At 35.6% G+C, this 21,089-nt stretch overlaps 1 protein-coding gene across 2 annotated transcripts in view; it reads right to left on the bottom strand.

The window, feature by feature from the left end:
- Window positions 1–21,089, bottom strand: part of LOC145241499 (serine/threonine-protein kinase 33-like) — a 306,331-nt gene that overhangs the window by 9,904 nt on the left and 275,338 nt on the right. The window contains exon 11 of one of the 2 annotated variants that reach the window (XM_080104518.1): window positions 16,979–17,098. The exons of the other annotated variant lie outside the window; for it this stretch is intronic. Coding sequence (XP_079960644.1) covers window positions 17,096–17,098 — 3 coding nt within the window. The 3' untranslated portion in view covers window positions 16,979–17,095. Of the gene's footprint in view, window positions 1–16,978; window positions 17,099–21,089 lie in introns of those variants that run through there. 2 annotated transcript variants of the gene reach the window in all.

A 21,089-nucleotide genomic window follows, 5' to 3' on the forward strand; every position in this document is an offset into this window, starting at 1 on the left:
AAAGTTTATGGAAGGCCAATAAAGTTTATAGAATGCAAATAAAGTTTATAGAAAGCAAATAAGGTTTATGGAAAGCAAATAAAGTTTATAGAAAGCAAATAAGGTTTATGGAATGCAAATAAAGTTTATGGAATGCAAATAAAGTATATGGAATGCAAATAAAGTTTATAGAAAGCAAATAAGGTTTATGGAATGCAAATAAAGTTTATGGAATGCAAATGAAGTTTATGGAAGGCAAATGAAGTTTATAGAAAGCAAATAAGGTTTATGGAATGCAAATAAAGTTTATGGAATTCAAATAAAGTTTATGGAAGGCAAATAAAGTTTATAGAAAGCAAATAAGGTTTATGGAATGCAAATCAAGTTTATGGAATGCAAATAAAGTTTATAGAAAGCAAATAAGGTTTATGGAATGCAAATAAAGTTTATGGAATGCAAATAAAGTTTATAGAAAGCAAATAAGGTTTATGGAATGCAAATCAAGTTTATGGAATACAAATAAAGTTTATGGAAGGCAAATGAAGTTTATAGAAAGCAAATAAGGTTTATGGAAGGCCAATAAAGTTTATAGAATGCAAATAAAGTTTATAGAAAGCAAATAAGGTTTATGGAAAGCAAATAAAGTTTATGGAAGGCAAATAAAGTTTATAGAAAGCAAATAAAGTTTATGGAATGCAAATCAAGTTTATGGAATGCAAATAAAGTTTATGGAATGCAAATAAAGTTTATAGAAAGCAAATAAGGTTTATGGAATGCAAATAAAGTTTATGGAATGCAAATGAAGTTTATGGAAGGCAAATAAAGTTTATAGAAAGCAAATAAAGTTTATGGAAGGCCAATAAAGTTTATAGAAAGCAAACAAAGTTTATGGAATGCAAATCAAGTTTATGGAATACAAATAAAGTTTATGGAATGCAAATAAAGTTTATAGAAAGCAAATAAAGTTTATGGAAGGCCAATAAAGTTTATAGAATGCAAATAAAGTTTATAGAAAGCAAATAAGGTTTATGGAAAGCCATTAAAGTTTATGGAAGGCAAATAAAGTTTATAGAAAGCAAATAAGGTTTATGGAATGCAAATAAAGTTTATGGAATGCAAATAAAGTTTATGGAATGCAAATAAAGTTTATGGAATGCAAATAAAGTTTATAGAAAGCAAATAAGGTTTATGGAAAGCAAATAAAGTTTATGGAATGCAAATGAAGTTTATGGAAGGCAAATGAAGTTTATAGAAAGCAAATAAGGTTTATGGAATGCAAATAAAGTTTATGGAAGGCAAATAAAGTTTATAGAAAGCAAATAAGGTTTATGGAATGCAAATAAAGTTTATGGAATGCAAATAAAGTTTATAGAAAGCAAATAAGGTTTATGGAATGCAAATAAAGTTTATGGAATGCAAATGAAGTTTATGGAATGCAAATAAAGTTTATGGAAAGCAAATCAAGTTTATGGAATACAAATAAAGTTTATGGAATACAAATAAAGTTTATGGAATGCAAATAAAGTTTATGGAATGCAAATCAAGTTTATGGAATACAAATAAAGTTTATGGAATGCAAATAAAGTTTATAGAAAGCAAATAAAGTTTATGGAAGGCCAATAAAGTTTATAGAATGCAAATAAAGTTTATAGAAAGCAAATAAGGTTTATGGAAAGCAAATAAAGTTTATGGAAGGCAAATAAAGTTTATAGAAAGCAAATAAGGTTTATGGAATGCAAATAAAGTTTATGGAATGCAAATAAAGTTTATGGAATGCAAATAAAGTTTATGGAATGCAAATAAAGTTTATAGAAAGCAAATAAGGTTTATGGAATGCAAATAAAGTTTATGGAAGGCAAATGAAGTTTATAGAAAGCAAATAAGGTTTATGGAATGCAAATAAAGTTTATGGAATGCAAATAAAGTTTATGGAAGGCAAATAAAGTTTATAGAAAGCAAATAAGGTTTATGGAATGCAAATCAAGTTTATGGAATGCAAATAAAGTTTATAGAAAGCAAATAAGTTTTATGGAATGCAAATCAAGTTTATAGAAAGCAAATAAAGTTTATGGAATGCAAATCAAGTTTATGGAATACAAATAAAGTTTTTAGTAAGCAAATAAGGTTTATGGAATGCAAATAAAGTTTATGGAATACAAATAAAGTTTACGAAGGCAAAACATGTTTATGGAATGCAAATCAAGTTTATGGAAGGCAAATAAGGTTTATGGAATCCAAATAAAGTTTATGGAATGCAAATAAAGTTTATGGAATGCAAATTAAGTTTATGGAATGCAAATAAAGTTTATAGAAAGCAAATAAGGTTTATGGAATGCAAATCAAGTTTATGGAATACAAATAAAGTTTATGGAATGCAAATCAAGTTTATGGAATGCAAATAAAGTTTTTAGTAAGCAAATAAGGTTTATGGAATGCAAATAAAGTTTATGGAATACAAATAAAGTTTACGAAGGCAAAACAGGTTTATGGAATGCAAATCAAGTTTATGGAAGGCAAATAAGGTTTATGGAATGGAAATCAAGTGTATGGAATGCAAATAAAGTTTATGGAAGGCAAATAAATTTTATGGAATGCAAATCATGTTTATTGTAGGCAATTAAGGTGTATGGAAGGTACATCAAGTTTATAGAAAGCAAATAAGGTTTATAGAAGGTACATCCTTTTTACATTTATCAATTTTTGACATTCTTCTGTCACTTTTTGCAAGTTCATTTCCGGGTCTTGCTCCATGATTGATAATATCCTTGATCTTAAATCCTTGTCCTTTGGTGCTGTCAGTCCCTGGACAAATATGTAGCACTTAAACATGTCCACTGATAAATCCTTTAATTTAAACAGTTCACACTGGGCGTTGACTTTGCCCGCATATGTGACAATGTCATCCGTTTCGACTTTTGACATATTTAAACACCTATACCGTGTATGAAAAAGACTATCTCTTTCACCGAATATAACACACAAAATTTTCACTGTTTCAGAAAAAGAGATCTCTTCCGGTTTTTTAGGCAATATCAAATTTGTGAATTTAGTATTTTCTTCTGTGGCCATTTTTTGGAGTAATAGTGTTATTTTTTCCTCATCCGACCACTTCTCGCATCGTTTTGTAAATATCGTTTCAAACCTACGATAATAGGCTGGAAAAGTATCACCTTTTTCTGGGTCATATTTAAACTCTGAAAGCGAGTTCGCTATACCCTCAGCCAAAAAAAATCTGGATGCACCCTCCTTAGATTTTTCTGACAAAATCGTTTCACAAAATAAGCGATTATCTGTCGTTTGTTGTATTACAAGAGTTTCGAAACGTTCTTGTTGAATTAGCATTTGTTTTTGAAAATCCATTTGGGCTTTTTGTTGAGCGATTAAACTCTCAGTTAGCGTTTTCTTCAACGTCACTATTTGTTCCGATGTCATTTTCTTTTTAAATGTATCAATAGGAAGTTAACGTATACCACAGAGAAGAAAAAAAAAAATATTGTTCAAAAACAAGATGCTTATTTTCACAGAAAATTGTCAACACATAGGAAAGTTCCGAAAAAAAAAATCACCGTTAAAATAACACTTGACAAAATTTCAAGAGACTCTTTTTTCGTCTACTTCAGCAGACACACGTAAACTTCTTTTAAAAATTTTCTTTATTAAATAAACACAGATTCCTCAGTATTGTTCATTTGTTGGTTTTTTATCGTATTAACCAAATACAAAAAACACGTAAAAATATCTCTCATGAAGAAAGTCACAATTTACACACACACACACGTTATATAACGTCAACTCTTTGGGAGTTTAAAAAGAGAAAAACGGAGTTTAACTCGTCAATAATATAAAAATTATTTTTTACTTGCGTAAATTTGTAGCAGACACCAGTCTTTCGCTTTCTCAGAAGCTTTTTCTTCAATTAAAAGTGAACTTTGTGAACAACAATTTTCAGAATATTCTCGGTTACCACGTGTCTTTTTTTTTTCTTTTTTTTTTTAGATGAATTTACAGTTCGTATCTCATCTTCGTCGCCAGTTGATATATCCTGTGGTGGGTGGCCGTAATAAAAGGATATTCAAGAAAGGTATTCCACCAGGGAAATAAATGGATAAAGAGGTTCTGAAGTTAATAAAGAAATAGAGAAGTTTATTGAGAATATTTACAGAGACAGCATACGTTTTAAAGTGTTCCCGCCTAGGGAAGGCTCTGACAACCGGTGACAGGTGATAACGTTCTTTCGATAAAAAGTTCTGGCGGTGAATTGCTCATCTCGCCATAACATTTATAGATAGCAAATAACGTTTATGGAATGCAAATAAAGTTTATGGAAGGTAAATCAATTTTATGGAATGCAAATCAAGTTTATGGAATTCAAATAAAAAATATGGAAGACATATAAAGTGTAGGGAAAACTCATTACGTGTATGCAAGGCAAATTAAGTGTATTGAAGGCAAGACAAGTTTATGGAAATCGAGTTTATGGAATGCAAATCAAAAATATGGAAGATGCATAAATTGGAAATCAAATGTATAGAAGGCACATCAAGTTTATAGAAAGCACATAAAGTGTATGCTAGGTAAATTAAGAGCATTGGAGCCATGACAGGGTTTTTTTTTTACATAGGCATCACCACTTGCAAGGCCAAGAGGTGTGCAGTTCTAAGAAAGAAGCTTTGTTCATGGAATCTACATTTAGGCTTAGGCACAGATAAAGAGTGGGGAGAGAATTATTGATAGTGTTTTCAGCTAGACGAGTGTTTCTTGTGAAAGTTTGGTGAGGGGGACCATAGATTGAAGCTCAGCCAAGCACTTGCCATGAAAATAACGATAAAGCAAAGACAAACTCGCAACATCTCTTCTATAAGATAGAGGTTGCAGCGAAAAGAAAAAGGATATCTCCTACGAGGCTACGAAGTCTATTTTGAACTCTATCAAGGCAGGAGGACAAATTCGTTCTAACAGCTCCTGCCCAGATATAGCAACAGTATTCCATCCTTGGATGTACCTGGATCTTATATAGATAGAGAATTGCATCAGCAGTGAGATATCTACTGGATCGATAGAAGAATCCCATCATTTTTCCAGTGGCTTTGGCCACAGATTTGATGTACGTGTTCCATTTCAGATCATGAGTAAAGGTCAAGCCCAGAAGCGTGTCAAAACATGAGGCCTCCCTAAGAGGAGAGCCATTCATTTCAATTGATGCCAGATGGGGATCAGAGTGTTGATGATGTAAAGATAGAAGCTTGGTTTTAGATGCATTAAAAATAACCAGCCACTCCTTTTCCCATTGTACCACGTGCTCAAGATCAAAGGAGAGAGAATCAGAGAGAACTTGGTCGTTTACGGTCTTAGATGTGCTATCATAGATGGTAGTGTCATCAGCATAAATATCTACGAATGATGTAAGGATGTGATTTGGAAGATCATTAATGTAGATCAGGAAGAGAGTTGGGCCCAAGATGGAACCCTGAGGGACTTCAGCATTAATACTGTGAGCTTCTGATTTTTGCTCATCAACTACTACTCTTATGAACCTATCAGAGAGAAATGATTTAATAATTGAGAAGACATTTCCAGCTATACCATAGCTGGAGATCTTGTGAAGTAAACCTTTATGCCATACCCTATCAAAGGCCTTTGATATGTCAAGAACAATTGCCCTAGAAAGGTTGCCTCTGTCGAGAGATTCGCTAATCCTATGAGATATAACTGTAAGCACATCTGCTGTAGATGTAGAAGAACGGAAACCATATTGTGTGTCACTAAGAAGGTTATTTTTGCTGAGATGGTTGATTACTTCTCTATTTAACACAGATTCCAGCAACTTACTCATGACGCACAGGAGACTTATTGGCCCGTACTGAGAGGGAGATGAGCGATCACCTGAATTCTTAAATACAGTGCATACTGATGAGATTTGCCAGGGTGATGGGAAGCAATTCTTCTTAAAACAACGTTTAAACAGTTTTGGAAGGATGGGCACTAATTCTGGTTGAAGTTTTTTGAGTACTATGATTGGGAATACCGCCAGGGCCGGTTGCTTTACTGGAATCAAGGTTTTTGATTAGCTTGGAAACATCACGTACAAATATTTGTATATCACATAGCATGTTTTCTGATACAGGAGGAAATATTGGAGATTTGCGCCCTTGCTCACAAAGGGTAGAATTAGCTGCAAAGTTCTTAGCAAAGAGTTTGGCTTTGTCTGATGCTGACGATGTGACCTCAGGTTCATTTATGCGAGACAAAGGTTTATGGAAAGCAAATCAAGTTTATGGAAAGCAAATCAAGTTTATGGAGTTCAAATCAAGTTTATGGAAGACAAATCAAGTTTATGGAAGACAAATCAAGTTTATGGAAGACAAATTCAGTGCATGAATAGAACATCAAGTGTATGGAAGGCAAATCATGATTTTGGGAAGCAAATCAAAGCAAATCAAGTTTATAGAGAACAAATCTATTTTATGGAAGGCAAAACAGATTTATGGAAGGCACATGAAGTTTAAGGAAGGCAAATCGTGTTTATGGAGAGCAAATTACGTGTAGTTTTGGCAATATTTTGAGGGTTTTAAAGAATTCAGTAGCTCTGTACACAACAACAAATGCAGCTGATTTGTTATCTATTTAGCAATTATGAAAATTGTAAAAATGTTTTTAAAAATCATGCTGTGCTGTTTTCTGACTTTTTAGTCGTCTTTGTGTTATATGCATGCGGATCAAAAAGTTAGCAAGATGGCAAATTATTTTGGGGGCGTTTACTTGGTTGCATGTCTCTAAATGATTTCCAGATGTCGGTGTTGTGTTCCAGATTATCGATGCAAGTTACAACATGTATGCAGATTCAAAGGGAAAGCAACTAATAAAATTTGAGTAATTTCTAAAGTATTCTTTGTCTAATGCAAATTATTCAATGCAAATTGTCTAATGCAATGTCTCCCAACGCAAATTGTTCAACGCAAATTGTTCAACGCAAATTGTCGAAAGCAAATCATCCAATTCAAATTGTCTAAAGCTAATTATCCAACATAAATTGTCCAACACAAATTGTCTAATGCAAATCATCCAACGCAAATCATCCAATGAAAATTGTTCAATGGAAATTATTCAAATTGTCCAATGCAAAATATCCAATGATAATTTGCAAATGCAAGTTATCAAATTCAAATTGTCCAATGCAAATTGTATAAGGCAAATAATCCAATGCAAAATGTGCAACGAAAATTGTCCAATGTAAATTGTCTAAATCATATTATCTAATGCAAATAATCCAAATTCTAAAACGTAAATTATCCAATTGTCAAAACGTAAATTATCCAATGCAAATTATCCAATGCAAATTGTCTACCAACGCAAATTGTCCAACACAAATTATCCAACAGAAATTGTCCAACACAAATTGTCCAATGCATACTGTCCAATGCAAATTGTCCAACGCTAATTATCCAACGCTAATTATCCAACGCAAATTGTCTAAAGCAAATTGTCAAAAGCAAATCATCCAATTCAAATTGTCCAATACCAATCGTCTAACGCAAATCATCCAATACAAATTGTTTAAAGCTAATTATCCAATGCAAATTGTATAAGGTAAATAATCCAATGCAAAATGTCCAACACAAATTATCCAATGTAAATTGTCTAAATCACATTATCTAATGCAAATTGTCCAACGGAAATGGCCCAACACAAAATTTCCAATTCAAATTGTCCAACGCAAATTGTTTAATATAAATTATCCAAATACTCTAACCCAAATTATCCAATGCAAATTGTCCAACGCAAATTGTTCAACAGATATTGTCCAATGCATATTGTCTAGCCAAAATGATAAAATTAAAATTGTCCAACGCAAATCATCCAATGCAAATTGTCATATGCAAATTGTCTAATGCAACTTATCCAACGCAATTCATCCAATGCAAAGTACCAACGCAATTTGTCGATTTAAAATTGTCCAGTGCAAATTGTCCAACACAAATTATCCCATGCAAATTGTCCTACGATAACGTTCCAATACAAATCATCCAATTTAAATTATCCAATGCAAATTGCCTTATGTGAATCATCCAATTAAAATTGTCTAACGCAAAATATCCAATGAAAATTGACAAACTCAAATTATCCAATGCAAATTGTCCAATGCAAATTGTCCAACGCAAATTGTCCAACGCAAATTGTCCAATGCAAATTGATTGGCCAACAGAAATTGTCCAATTAAAATTGGCCAATGCAAATCATCCACTGCAAATTGTCTAATGTAAATTACCAAATGCAAATTTTCCAATGCACATTGTCCAACGCAAATTGTCAAATTCAAATTGTCCAATGCAAATTGTCTTACACAAATCATTCAATGCAAATTATCCAAAGCAAATTGTCCAATACAAATTTTTCCCCGAAAATCGTCAAATGCAAATTGCCGGATGCAAATCATCCAATCAAAATTGTCTATCGCAAATTGTTTAACGCAAATCATCCAATGAAAATTGTCTAACGCAAATTATCCAATGCAAATTGTCCATCGCCAATTGTCCAGTTAACATTGTCCAATGCAAATATCCAATGTAAATTGTCCAACACAAATTTTCCAATGCAAATTGTCCAACACAAATCATCCAATGCAAATTTTCCAATGAATTTCTAACACAAACCACCCAATGCAAATGGTCTAATCCAAATTATCCAATGCAAATTGTCCAATGCAAATTGTCTAACGCAATCTGTCTAATGCAAATTACCCAATGCAAATTGTCCAATGCAAATTGTCCAATGCAAATTGTCTAACACAATCTGTCTAACAAAAATTACCCAATGCAAATTGTCTAACGCAATCTGTCTAATGCAAATTACCCAATGCGAATTGTCCTATGCAAATTATCTAACACAATCTGTCTAACAACAATTACACAATGCAAATTGTCTAACGCAAATTGTCCAATGCAAATTGTCTAACGCAATCTGTCTAATGCAAATTACCCAATGCAAATTGTCTAACGCAATCTGTCTAATGCAAATTATCCAATGCAAATTGTCCAATGCAAATTGTCTAACGCAATCTGTCTTACGCAAATTACCCAATGCAAATTGTCCAATGCAAATTGTCTAACGCAATCTGTCTAACGCAGATTACCCAATGCAAATTGTCCAATGCAAATTGTCTAACGCAATCTGTCTAACGCAAATTACCCAATGCGAATTGTCCAATACAAATTGTCCAACACAAATCATCCAATGCAAATTGTCCAACGCAAATTGTCCAATGCAAATTCTCCAACGCAAATCATCAAATGCAAATTTTCCAATGCAAATTGTCTAACGCAAACCAACCCAATGCAAATTATCTAACGTAAATTACCCAATGCAAATTGTCTAATGCAAGTTATTTAATGCAAATTTTCTAAGAAAAATCATACAATACCAATTGGAAATTATTCAATGCAAATTGTCCAAAGCAAATTGGCAACGCAAATTGTGCAAGTAAATTGTCCAATACAAATCGTTATATGCAAATCATCCAGTGCAACTTATCTAATGCAAATGTTCTAATGCAAATTAGCCAATGAAAATTATTCAACCCAAATTGTCCAATGCAAATTGTCTAAGGCAAAAACCATCCAATGCAAATTGTTTTACTCAAACAATCCAATTCAAATAGTCTGCCGCAAATTATTTAATGCAAATTGTCCAACGCAAATTGTTAAACACGAATTGTCCAATTCAAATTGTTCCATGCAAATTGCCTAACGCAAAATGTCCAATGCAAATTGTCTTAATAAAATTATTGAATGCAAATTGTCCAATGCACATTGTCAAACACAAATTGTCCAATACAAATTGACTAATACAAATCATCCAATGAAAATTGTCTCATGTAAATCATCCAATGCAAATTGTCCAATGCAAAAATCCAATGCAAATTGCCTAAGACAAATTATCTAATTCAAATTGTCCAATGTAAATTGTGTAAGAATTATCATCCAATGCAAATCGTCCAACGCAAATTATCCAATGCAAATTGTCCAACGCAAATCATCCAATGCAAATCATCCAATGCAAATTGTCCAATGCAAATTGTCCAACACAAACTATCAAATGCAAATTGTCAACGAACAGTGTCAATACAAATTGTCCAATGTAAATTGTCTAATGCAAATCATCCAATGAAAATTGACTCATGCAAATTATCCAATGCAAATTATCCAATGCAAATTGTCTAACACAAATTGTACAATTAAAATTTTCCAATGCAAATTGTCTAACGCAAATCATCCAACGCAAATTGCCCAATGCAAATTGTTAAACTCAAATTATCCAATGCAAATACCCCAAACAAATTGCCCAACGCAAATTGTCCAGTTCACATTATCAATTGCAAATTGTCTAACGCAACTATCCAATGCAAATTGTTCAACACAAATTGTCCAATGCAAATTGTCCAACGCAAATCATCCAATGCAAATTTTCCAATGCAAATTGTCTAACGCAAACCACCCAATGCAAATTGTCTAATGCAAATTATCCAATGCAAATTGTCTAACACTAGTTATTTAATGCAAATTTTCTAAGGAAAATCATGCAATACTAATTGTAAAATGCAAATTAGCCAAATGCAAATTGTCTAATGCGAATTATTCAATGCAAATTTTCCAACGCAAATTTTCCAATTCAATGGTCCAATGCAAACCATCCAATTAAAAAAATCCAATGCAAATTGTCAAAACGAAATTATCCAACACCAATTGTCAAACACAAATTGTCCACCTCAAATTATCCAATGCAAATTGTCCAACGCAAATTGTCTCATGCAAATTATCCAATGCAAATTGTCCAACGCAAATTCTCTAATGCGAATTATTTCATGCAAATTTTCCTATGCAAATTATCCAATTTAGCCAATGCGAATTGTCCAATAAAAATTATCCAATGCAAACTTTCTAATGCAAATTGCCCAATGCAAATTGTCCAACACATTTGTCCAATGCAAAATATCCAATGCAAATTGTCTAACACAAATTATTCAATGCAAAATATCCAATATGAATTGTCTAACGCAAATTATCCAATGCGTATAGTCCAATTCAAATTGTCAAATGCTAATTGTCTTACGAAAATTAGCCAATGAAAATTATTCAACCCAAATTGTCCACTGCAATTGTCCAATGCAAATTGTCTAAGGCAAAAACCATCCAATGCAAATTGTCTTACGCAAATTATTTAATGCAAATTCTCCAACACAAATTGTCCAACACAAATTGTCCAACACAAATTGTCCAATTCAAATTGTTCCATGCAAATTGCCTAACACAAAATGTCCAATGAAAATTGTCTTAATAAAATTATTGAATGCAAATTGTCCAATTCAAATTGTCCAATGCAAATTGGCTAATGCAGATCATCCAATGCAAATTATCATACACAAATCATCCAATGCAAATTATCATACACAAATCATCCAATGCAAATTATCATATACAAATCATCCAATGCAAATTGTCTCATGAAAATCATCCAATGCAAATTGCCATACACAAATTATCTAATTCAAATTGTCCAATGTAAATTGTGTAAGGATTATCATCCAAAGCAAATTGTCCAACACAAAAATCCAATGCAAATTGTCCAACGCAAATTATCCAATACAAATTGTCCAACGCAAATAATCCAATGCAAATCATCCAATGAAAATCATCCAATGCAAATTGTCAAACACAAATCAAATACAAATTGTCAACGCACAGTGTCAATACAAATTGTCCAATGTAAATTGTCTAACGCAAATCATCCAATGAAAATTGTCTCATGCAAATCATCCAATGAAAATTGTCTCATGTAAATTATCCAATGTAAATTGTCTTAAGCTAATTGTCCAATTAAAATTTTCCAATGCAAATTGTCTAACGCAAATCATCCAATGCAAATTGTCCAATACAAATTTTCAAATAAAAATTGGCTAACCCAATCTGTCTAACGCAAATTACCCAATGTGAATTGTCCAATGTGACTTGTCCAATGCCAATTATCCAATGCAAATTGTCTAAAGCAAATTATCCAATGCAAATCGTGCAATTCTTATTGTCCAATACAAATAGTTTAACGCAAATTATCCAACGCAAATCATCGAATGCAAATAATCTTACGCAAATTGTCGAATTAAAATTGTCCAATGCAAACTGTCCAATGCAAATCATCCAATGAAAATTGTCTAATGCAAATTATCCAATGCAAATTGTCCAATGCAAGTTATTTAATAAAAATTTTCTAAGGAAAATCATACAATACCAATTGTAAAATACAAATTTTCCAGTGCAAATTGTCCAACGCAAACTTTCCAATTAATTTGTCAAATGCAAATCATCCAATGCAAAAAGTCCAATGCAAATTGTCAAAAGGAAATTATCCAACACAAATTGTCAAACACAAATGGTCCAATGCAAGTCATCCAATGCAAATTTCCAATGAAAATTGTCCAACACAAATTATCAAACGCAAATTGTCTGATGCAAAGTGTCAATGCAAATTGTCCAATGTAAATTGTCTAATGTAAACCATCCAATGAAAATTGTCTCATGCAAATTGTCCAATACAAATTGTCCAATGCAAATTGTCTAACGCTATCTGTCTAACGCAAATTACCCAATGTGAATTGTCAAATGCGAATTGTTAAACGCAAATCATCCAATGCAAATTGTCTAACGCAAATTATCCAATGCAAATACCCCAAACAAATTGTCTAATGCAAATTGACCAATGCGAATTGTCTAATGCAAATATCCAATGCAAATTGTTCAATGCAAATTGTCCAATGCGAATTGTCCATTGCAAATTGTCTAATGCAAATATCCAATGCAAATTGTTCAATGCAAATTGTCCAATGCAAATTATCCAATGCAAAGTGTCTAACGCAAGTTATTTAATGCAAATTTTCTAAGAAAAATCATACAATACCAATTGTAAAATGCAAATTAGCCAATGCAAATTGTCTAATGCAAATTATTCAATGCAACTTTTCCAACGCAAATTGTCCAACGCAAATTATCCAATGCTAATTATCTAATGCAAATTATTCAATGCAAAGTATCCAACACAAATTGTCTAATGCAAATTATCCAATGCGAATTGTCCAATGAAAATTAACCAATGTAAATTTTCCAACGCAAATTGTCTAATGTAAATTATTCAATGCAAATTGTCCAATTCGAATTTTCCAATCCAAATTGTCCAACGGAAATTTTCTTAAGCAATTATCCAATGTGAATTGTCCAATGCAAATTTTCCAATGCAAACTGTCCAACACACATTATCCAATGCAAATTGTCAGATGCAAAATATTCAAGACAAATTGTCCAATGCAAATTGTCCAATGCAAAATATTCAAGACAAATTGTCCAATGCAAATTGTCCAATGCAAAATATTCAAGACAAATTGTCCAATGCAAATTGTCCAATGCAAAATATTCAAGACAAATTGTCCAATGCAAATTGTCCAATGCAAATTGTCCAATGCAAAATATTCAAGACAAATTGTCCAATGCAAAATATTCAAGACAAATTGTCCAATGCAAAATATTCAAGACAAATTTTCCAATGCAAATTGTCCAATGCAATGTATCCAATGCAAAAGTGTCTAACACATGTCGTCCAATTGAAAGTATCGAATGTCTAACGCAAATTGTCCAATGTGCATTATTCAATGCAATTTATCCAAGGCAAATTATCCAATGCAAATTGTCCAACGCAAATTGTCTAACGCAAATTATCCAATGCAAATTGTCCACTGTAAATTGTCTAATGCAAATTTTCCAACAGAAATTGTCCAACACAAATTTTCCAGTGCATATTGTCCAATGCAAATTGTTCAACACAAATTTTCCAGTGCATATTGTCCTATGCAAATTATCCAAAGCACATTGTCGAATGCAAATTGTCAAATGTCAGTAATGACCAAATTCACAAAAGTCTTCTTAATATTGCTGTAGTTGTGAGAGTATGTGAGCAATCAATTTTTTTATACACTTTTAGTTTCAGTTGCCATTCTCTGATCAGTTGCTTAATTGTTTAGATTGCAAGAAAAGTTCAGGATGATCAGTTTTACTTTTAATCTCAACTTAGGCTTAAAAAAAATTCATTTGATTTTTCTTTAATAAAAAATGTTAGAAAGAAACAATGGATAATTTGCTGGAGGAAGCTTTTGGCTAATAATCAATGAAACGTTTTGGCTGTTAGAATATTTTATCCTTTTTTTTTTTCATTTTAAATAAATAAAAAATAGAACAGAAAATGAACAAGTATTATAGGGTGACACTATGGATCCTAGAGAACATTAGGAAATGTTTCAACAGAAATGAAAAGTTACCGGAAGTAAAGTTATGACCCTGAACAATCTGCGGAAATGATTCAGCAGAAAAGCAAAGGTTATCATAAATGAGTAAAAAGAAGATGGAGTTAGGATTAGGAAATGGTGGTGGTGGTGGGGGGGGGGTTGAAATCTTTTGAACTCTCGAGACATGAAGACACCTCATAGTTGGTGCTCAATTTCTGGATAGTCAGCTAGGAGTGGTTGGGTAACTGAGTCATTTTATGCTTATCAGTTACTCTTGGACAATGTGTTTTAGGATTTAGGAGTTAATATATGGAGTAGTCAGGGCTGCTTGCAGGAGGGGAGAAGATTGGGCTGAGCAAATGATGAGACAAGCTGATCAACTAAACAGCTATCAACAGACAATGAAGGTGTTCTTCTGCACTGACAGTATCACGCACTGATTTATACATTTCAGAGTTTGTGTTCTTGTGAATTTGCATTACTTTTTGTTTTTCTATGCTTGTAAACCAGTTTTTGCATCCTCGGCGATATTAAAGATGACATGAATGAGAATGTTGAGGTCAGTGATCATCAAGGGGATTAGCATGGTTCAACAGTAGTAATATGGTATGTGAGATGCATTAGATCACATAAGAATGGACATTTTCACATGATATTTAGGTTAGGTTTGTAATGTCACATACGGGAAATTTAAAAAGGGATATGGTGAATAAGCTAGTCTTGGTTTTAAATTGTGACGAGGAGCAGACGTATTAGAAAAATGTATCCCTTGCTCCTCTGACGGATGGATTGGGGTTATGAGTGATGTTAGGCACACCAATGTCTATTGAATACTGTAGAGAAGGAACAAAACGAGAAAAGCATTATTAAATCCAAAATTTGAGCAATTTTATTTAATTAAACAAAGAATTCTGTTGTATTCTGCAGATTGATATACACAGTTGAAAGAAAAGATGAATGTGCAATGAAACTAAAAACAAACAAATGATTTGATGCTATGCAATCCATTCATGTGATAAATATGTTACAGCTGCTGTTGATAATAAAAAAGAATTACAGAGTAACTTTCCAAATTCAATTAGTTCATTATATTTATTTTGACATTACATTATATTATAACATCAATTTTTATAAACTTCTCAATGCTTTTCTTATAGGCACATTTTATGTTTCAAAAGCGTTAATAGTAGTTTATGAATATTTGTGAATATTTATGACTTATTAAAAATGTCTGCCATTCATGATCATTTCTGCAATTTCAACCATATGTACGAATTAACTTCAACCATATTTTATACGAATTAACTTCAGCCTATGTCTGATTTGTCCACCACATTCTAGCTTTAAATGCCCCAAAGTTTTTGTTTTATCACTAGTTGTAACCTCCCAGCATTATAGTGGTATTGGGTGTGAGTACGTAAAAATAGTATTAGAAATGGAAATTTCCATGAAAGTAAGTATGTATTTGGTGTCAAGGCTAACTGTCATGAGGTTAGAAGGGATAATTGCAGTTCATCTAGATATACTTGTTGTAAAAAGTGTGAGAAATTTATTCTGGCAGAATGAAAAATTAACACAATAATGAAAGAAAATTTACCAGGTTGATGCAGCCGGTCAAGTCTTCCTATCATTTGAAAAAATGCTCTGTGTCATTTATGCTGCTCTTTTCGGGTTAGGTAAACTTCTGATGAAGTGGTACCTTTTGCTTCTTCTATTATTCTTTTATTATTCCTAAGAAGAAATGATTTACATTTCCACAACTGCTAAATCACTATGATTATCATTTTTACAACAATACGTTTTAACAAATTGAACTGAGAGCATGTCAATGAGAGACTCAGCTGTTTTCTGCCAATGAGAATGTGACTGTTGTTGTCCATCTGGTAATTCTTAATAATAATAATAATGATAAGATTGGGGAAAGGTGTTTTCGATAAAGCTTAATAATAAAAAAGTATAAATGCATGGAAGTACAGGTGTGAGAAAAAAGCAGAGAAACTATTTTGAGTTTCCACCGGTTCTGGTTACAGTCACACGAAAAACGAGGGAAGACTTTCAGTCAAACTCAAAGTCTACTTAGGGTCATAGAAGTTTGTACGTATTGTCATGAGGACCGCAAAAGTTGAACACGCTCAGCTTAGCCCGAAAAAGAAATTAGTATTTTTGATCAGTGACTTTTAAAGCTCATTACTACCTATAAAAATGCAGCCATTATTATTTTTTTTTAAAATAAGACGAGCAAAGATGAAAGTTATAATTAAAAAAGATTAAAATAAAATATACTTTAACTTTTAGAACTAAAGCTGTTAAAAATGTTTTTAAATTACCTAATTTTACCGCTAAATTCAAAAGTTCAAACTTTAAAAATCTAAATAAATTTTAAAAATACTTATGTGACCGGTTTTACTAAATATTGTAATAGGCAATCATATGGTTGCAAGAAAAATACAGACAACTGAATAAAATTAAATATATATATTTTATTCTAACCAAATCAAAAGATTTATAGTAGTAGAGGCGTCGTCGTTAGTAGCAACGAGTCTGGTTAATGTCGGCGAGTTACTCGCGATAAGTTGATATCAGCGACGATGGCGAGATATTCACAGTAAGTTGATGACGGTAAGACTGCTTCGTGGTCGAAGAAGGGGTTCCTTTTATAGTCAGTCTTTCATTTATTGTGTCTCTGATTGGTCAGTAAGTTGCGTTTTCTGATCACGTGGTATGTCGCCTGCTACGTCTGCGTGGGGAACACAGTTTTGTTTTTGTTCTTCACAGAGCGTGCGTAGGATACACCGTTCACTGGAAAAAACAGAGGAGGATAGAACAGTAGCCCTCGATATATCTAAGGCTTTTGACAGGTGAAACAAAAATGTAGTAGGCAAAAAAAAAAAAATAAATGTTCTGTCAGCAACAGTACAACTTCAAAATAGTCAATATCGCCCACCTCCAGAAGAGAGGGAATTCCTGTCCGTGATAACCGTGGTAAAAGAAGACACACTCCAATCGCCAGAAGCAACCACACACACAATTTGCAGGACACTGCCGACTCGTCTCTAGCCTCCTGCTTTTATAGTGGCCGGGAATTATCCATTTGCATAATCACATGAGAAAGAAACGTGATTTTCCGAGAGTTGCATGGGGTAAACGCTAATAAAAACCCCCGGACGCCATCTTGGAATTCTCTTTCCCCCCCAACCGGTGACACAACAGACGTACCCGAGGTAAGCTCTTTTTCCCCTCATTTTAGTTATTGCTACTTCTGCTACACTCCCCCCTGATCTCATGATCACAAATGGGGCAGGGGGCAGTCGTCTCTGTCTGGTACTTCTCCGAAGAACCGGAGGCAGCACTTCCTCCCTGCCATCCTCCTCATCGCCATTATTGCCACCAGTCTGCTCCATAGGCGGTGTTTCACAATCAGGGCAGGGGGGCAGTATTCGTTTCTGTCGGGTACTCCTTCGTAGAGGCAAGACGGGTGGTCCTTCCTCCGCTTCTTCAGTATGTACATTATATGGCTCAAAATCTTCTTCGTCGTCTTGCATCATACTCTCTGTCTTTTCAGAAGACATCATACTGTCTGAGTCTCCCTCTTCCTCCGATGTAACAACATAATGGCGAGGGCGCAAATCCTTCACGTGACGAGGCACACCGTCCACCAAAATCGACTGAGGGCTGATCACCTTGGTCACCTCACCCTTGCCAAACCTCGTGGTACATCGATTTTGCGGTCTTTTGACCCATACGCGATCTCCAACCTGGTAAAAGCTGTTCTTGGGACCTGGGGACGCAGTTGCGACATTGGTCTCCTTTACTCGAACTTCGTATTGATAAATCCTGTTGGCAGGCGCAGTGGAGGGAGATGTGTCGTCTCTTGGTGTGATGTTATGCCAGTAGACAGCCTACTGTATGGGACAACACATTCTAGCCGCTATTCGTTTCACTGTACGGTGACATCGCTCCGCTATGCCATTCCCGGCTGGAGCGTATGCACAACGGAATCGCAAGTGAACTCCCCATTTACATGCAAATGCTTGGAACATATTGTTGCAGAAAGCTGTGTCATTGTCTAAAAGGAGTTCATGCGGCGCGCCACGCTCGAGGAACACTGCCTCCAACTGATGAATCACGCTTGCCGAGTCCTGCCTTGCCAATTTCCTCCAAATGGAGAAACGCGATGGACCACAGTCTGTTAAAGTTAAAAAATGGAAGGTGCCATAATGCGTGATATCCATTCCAATTCTCTGCCAATTCTCGTTAACTTCCAGCTTTCCCTTTTCCCACCTGACTGGTGCTGGGTCAATGGACTGACATTCCTCGCATTTCTGTATGACCGTTCTGACAGTTGCTTTTGTCGTGGTTGGACATCTTCTGACAAAGTAGGTAGTGCGTCGCACCCCCGGATGTCCACTATCTTTGTGAATAGCCATGATTTGACTCTCATCCAGCTCGTCTGTGTGGACCGCGCCTATCACTGGGTCAAGACCGTTTTTCTTTTTCATTGCCTCAAACCACCGCTGTGGCACTCGTGTCAGTTGGTCAGCAATGTTTCGTGCTGATGGAACCAGCGTCACATCCACTGTCAGCCTGTACTCTTTCACGAGCTCCTTAAGAGTGCTTAATCGCCTCCTAATAAGCATCTCGCTTGCTGCTTTGGCGCGTACTCGCGCCTTTCCAGTTAGTGTGTCCGAGACCCAATGGTATACGCAAACAGAATCTGTCTTTATGTGTAGCACCTTGCTCTGCCACTGGAGAGCCAAATTGATGCCTTTCAATATGGCATCCAGTTCAGCCAAGTTGATATGTTGAGAGTCATCTTCAGGTCGCAGCCAACATGCATCTTCCAACACAGTTTCACACATCTCCAAGGCTGCCCCAATTGCTAGGGAGCTAGCATCGACCCATACATTCAGCTCTTTGCCGTCCACACACCAATTTCCCTTTGCCGGATCGTTCTGCTGCGCAGATTTTAAGGTTTCGAACATCATACAATGTAGTACGGCGTCCCTTGCTTCATCATCTCAGCCCTTCGTTACCGAACTTACTCTCCTTCTGAGTATTCCGCAAGCCACACGAAGCCAACCGCACACCGGAAAGTGCCCAACAAGTCGACCACACAGGGAAAAGATTGTTCGTCGCGTAACAATACTGGGAGCCTCCGGAATTGCATTTCCTCGCTTCCACCACAGTTCATTGCGTTCCATCCTGACTGCCAATCCCAGCACCCGTGCACCGTCCTTCAACTGCTCCGGGTTCTTGCACTCCAACCCGAACTGCGCGAGGTGTCCTCTCACACGGGTCGCGGGCAGTACGTCTTCATTGACAAAAATGTCATCAATGTAAGCAGATGCAGCGCGGCTTATAACTTCTTCCTGAGATAGTACTTCGCTGACAATTGCTCTCATTATCAAGGGAGCCACATTCAAACCAAACCCCAGACGGGTCAGACAGTATTTTTTCCCATCGATTTCCACAGTCTGGTATGGCCACAGTATCTCATGGACCCGGACTTGTAGGTATGCTCTTCTGAGGTCCAGTAGAGACACGTTAGCACCTTTTTGTCTCCACTCACGCAGCTTAGCCGCACAAACATCTGCGTTGGCCGTAAATGCGTCTACGTAATGATTTAGCTCCCGGTAGTCCATCACCGGGCGCACTTTGGCTTTGTTTTGCTGTATCACAGCCATCAGGGAAATTAGACCTTTGGGGGGTCCATATTTATCCTCTGGGTATGGCACGAGCCAACCATTATCTATCCAGGTGTGGAGCTCCTGCGTGTATTCTTCACGAATTTCTGCTGGCACTGGGTACTCTGACACTCGATTATGCAGCCTTTCAGGGGGGTGGTCCACAGACCATTTCCACGATGCAGTCCACGTTCGGTTTTGATGGTCAAAGGTAGCAGTGAAATCTGGTTCATCGATAGAAATGGCTGCGCATTTAATACTTTTCCTGGCGCCCAGCCGCACTGATCCTGTAGGCTTGACAACGACACGTCCTAGAGCTTTTATGGCGTCGATCCCTAGAAGCAAGTCAAATCCCAGTGGCTTGCCATGCACCACCAACACATCGACTCTGGCAGACACACCTTCATCAGTGGATACAGAGACCGTCCCAACACCGCAGCACGCATGGGACATTCCACCAATTGTGTTGACATTTACGTTTGTTTTTCTCCAAGACCGGCACCGGTCTGCATGTAAAATTGTCCTGGAGCATCCTGTATCAATAAGCGCCAAACATCGCGTCCTGTCAACATGGATGCTTATCACCGGGAGCGTCGTGTTCACATCTTGGTTGGGAAGGAGACTGGCGCTTATGCATCCTCCCCTTGCTCGTTTCCCGAGCAGTTCCGAGCCCAGTGTCCACTCTCACCGCAACGGTAACACCGTGTTCCACGTTTTCGACAGTCCCTTGCAAGGTGGCCTTTAACATTGCATTTGAAACAGGTCACGTTAACAGGATTATTCTGGGCCCTGTTGTTGGGTGAGCGTGTGCCCGCAACCACATCCTGATTTTGTTCGCCAGTCGTCGTCAAAATTCTCGCTCTCGACATTAGCTCCCCCATGGTCAGGGCTTTGATGTTCGGCACCTGTTGAAGAGCAATTGAGATGGTGTCAGGGAATCCAGTGACAAAAATTAATTTTGTGAGTCTCTCTAAGCTTTCTCCTGTGAATCCGGCCAATCCAACCAACTGCCTGATTTTGTTGGCGTACACATCCACACGTTCACCAGCCCATCTAACCATAGTTATTTTTCTATATGCTGCAAACGCGTCATCAGTAAATGCCTC

Source organism: Euprymna scolopes, chromosome 20 (genome assembly GCF_053919585.1).
Source record: "Euprymna scolopes isolate OS-2025 chromosome 20, ASM5391958v1, whole genome shotgun sequence".
Taxonomy (NCBI): Eukaryota; Metazoa; Mollusca; class Cephalopoda; order Sepiida; family Sepiolidae; genus Euprymna; species Euprymna scolopes.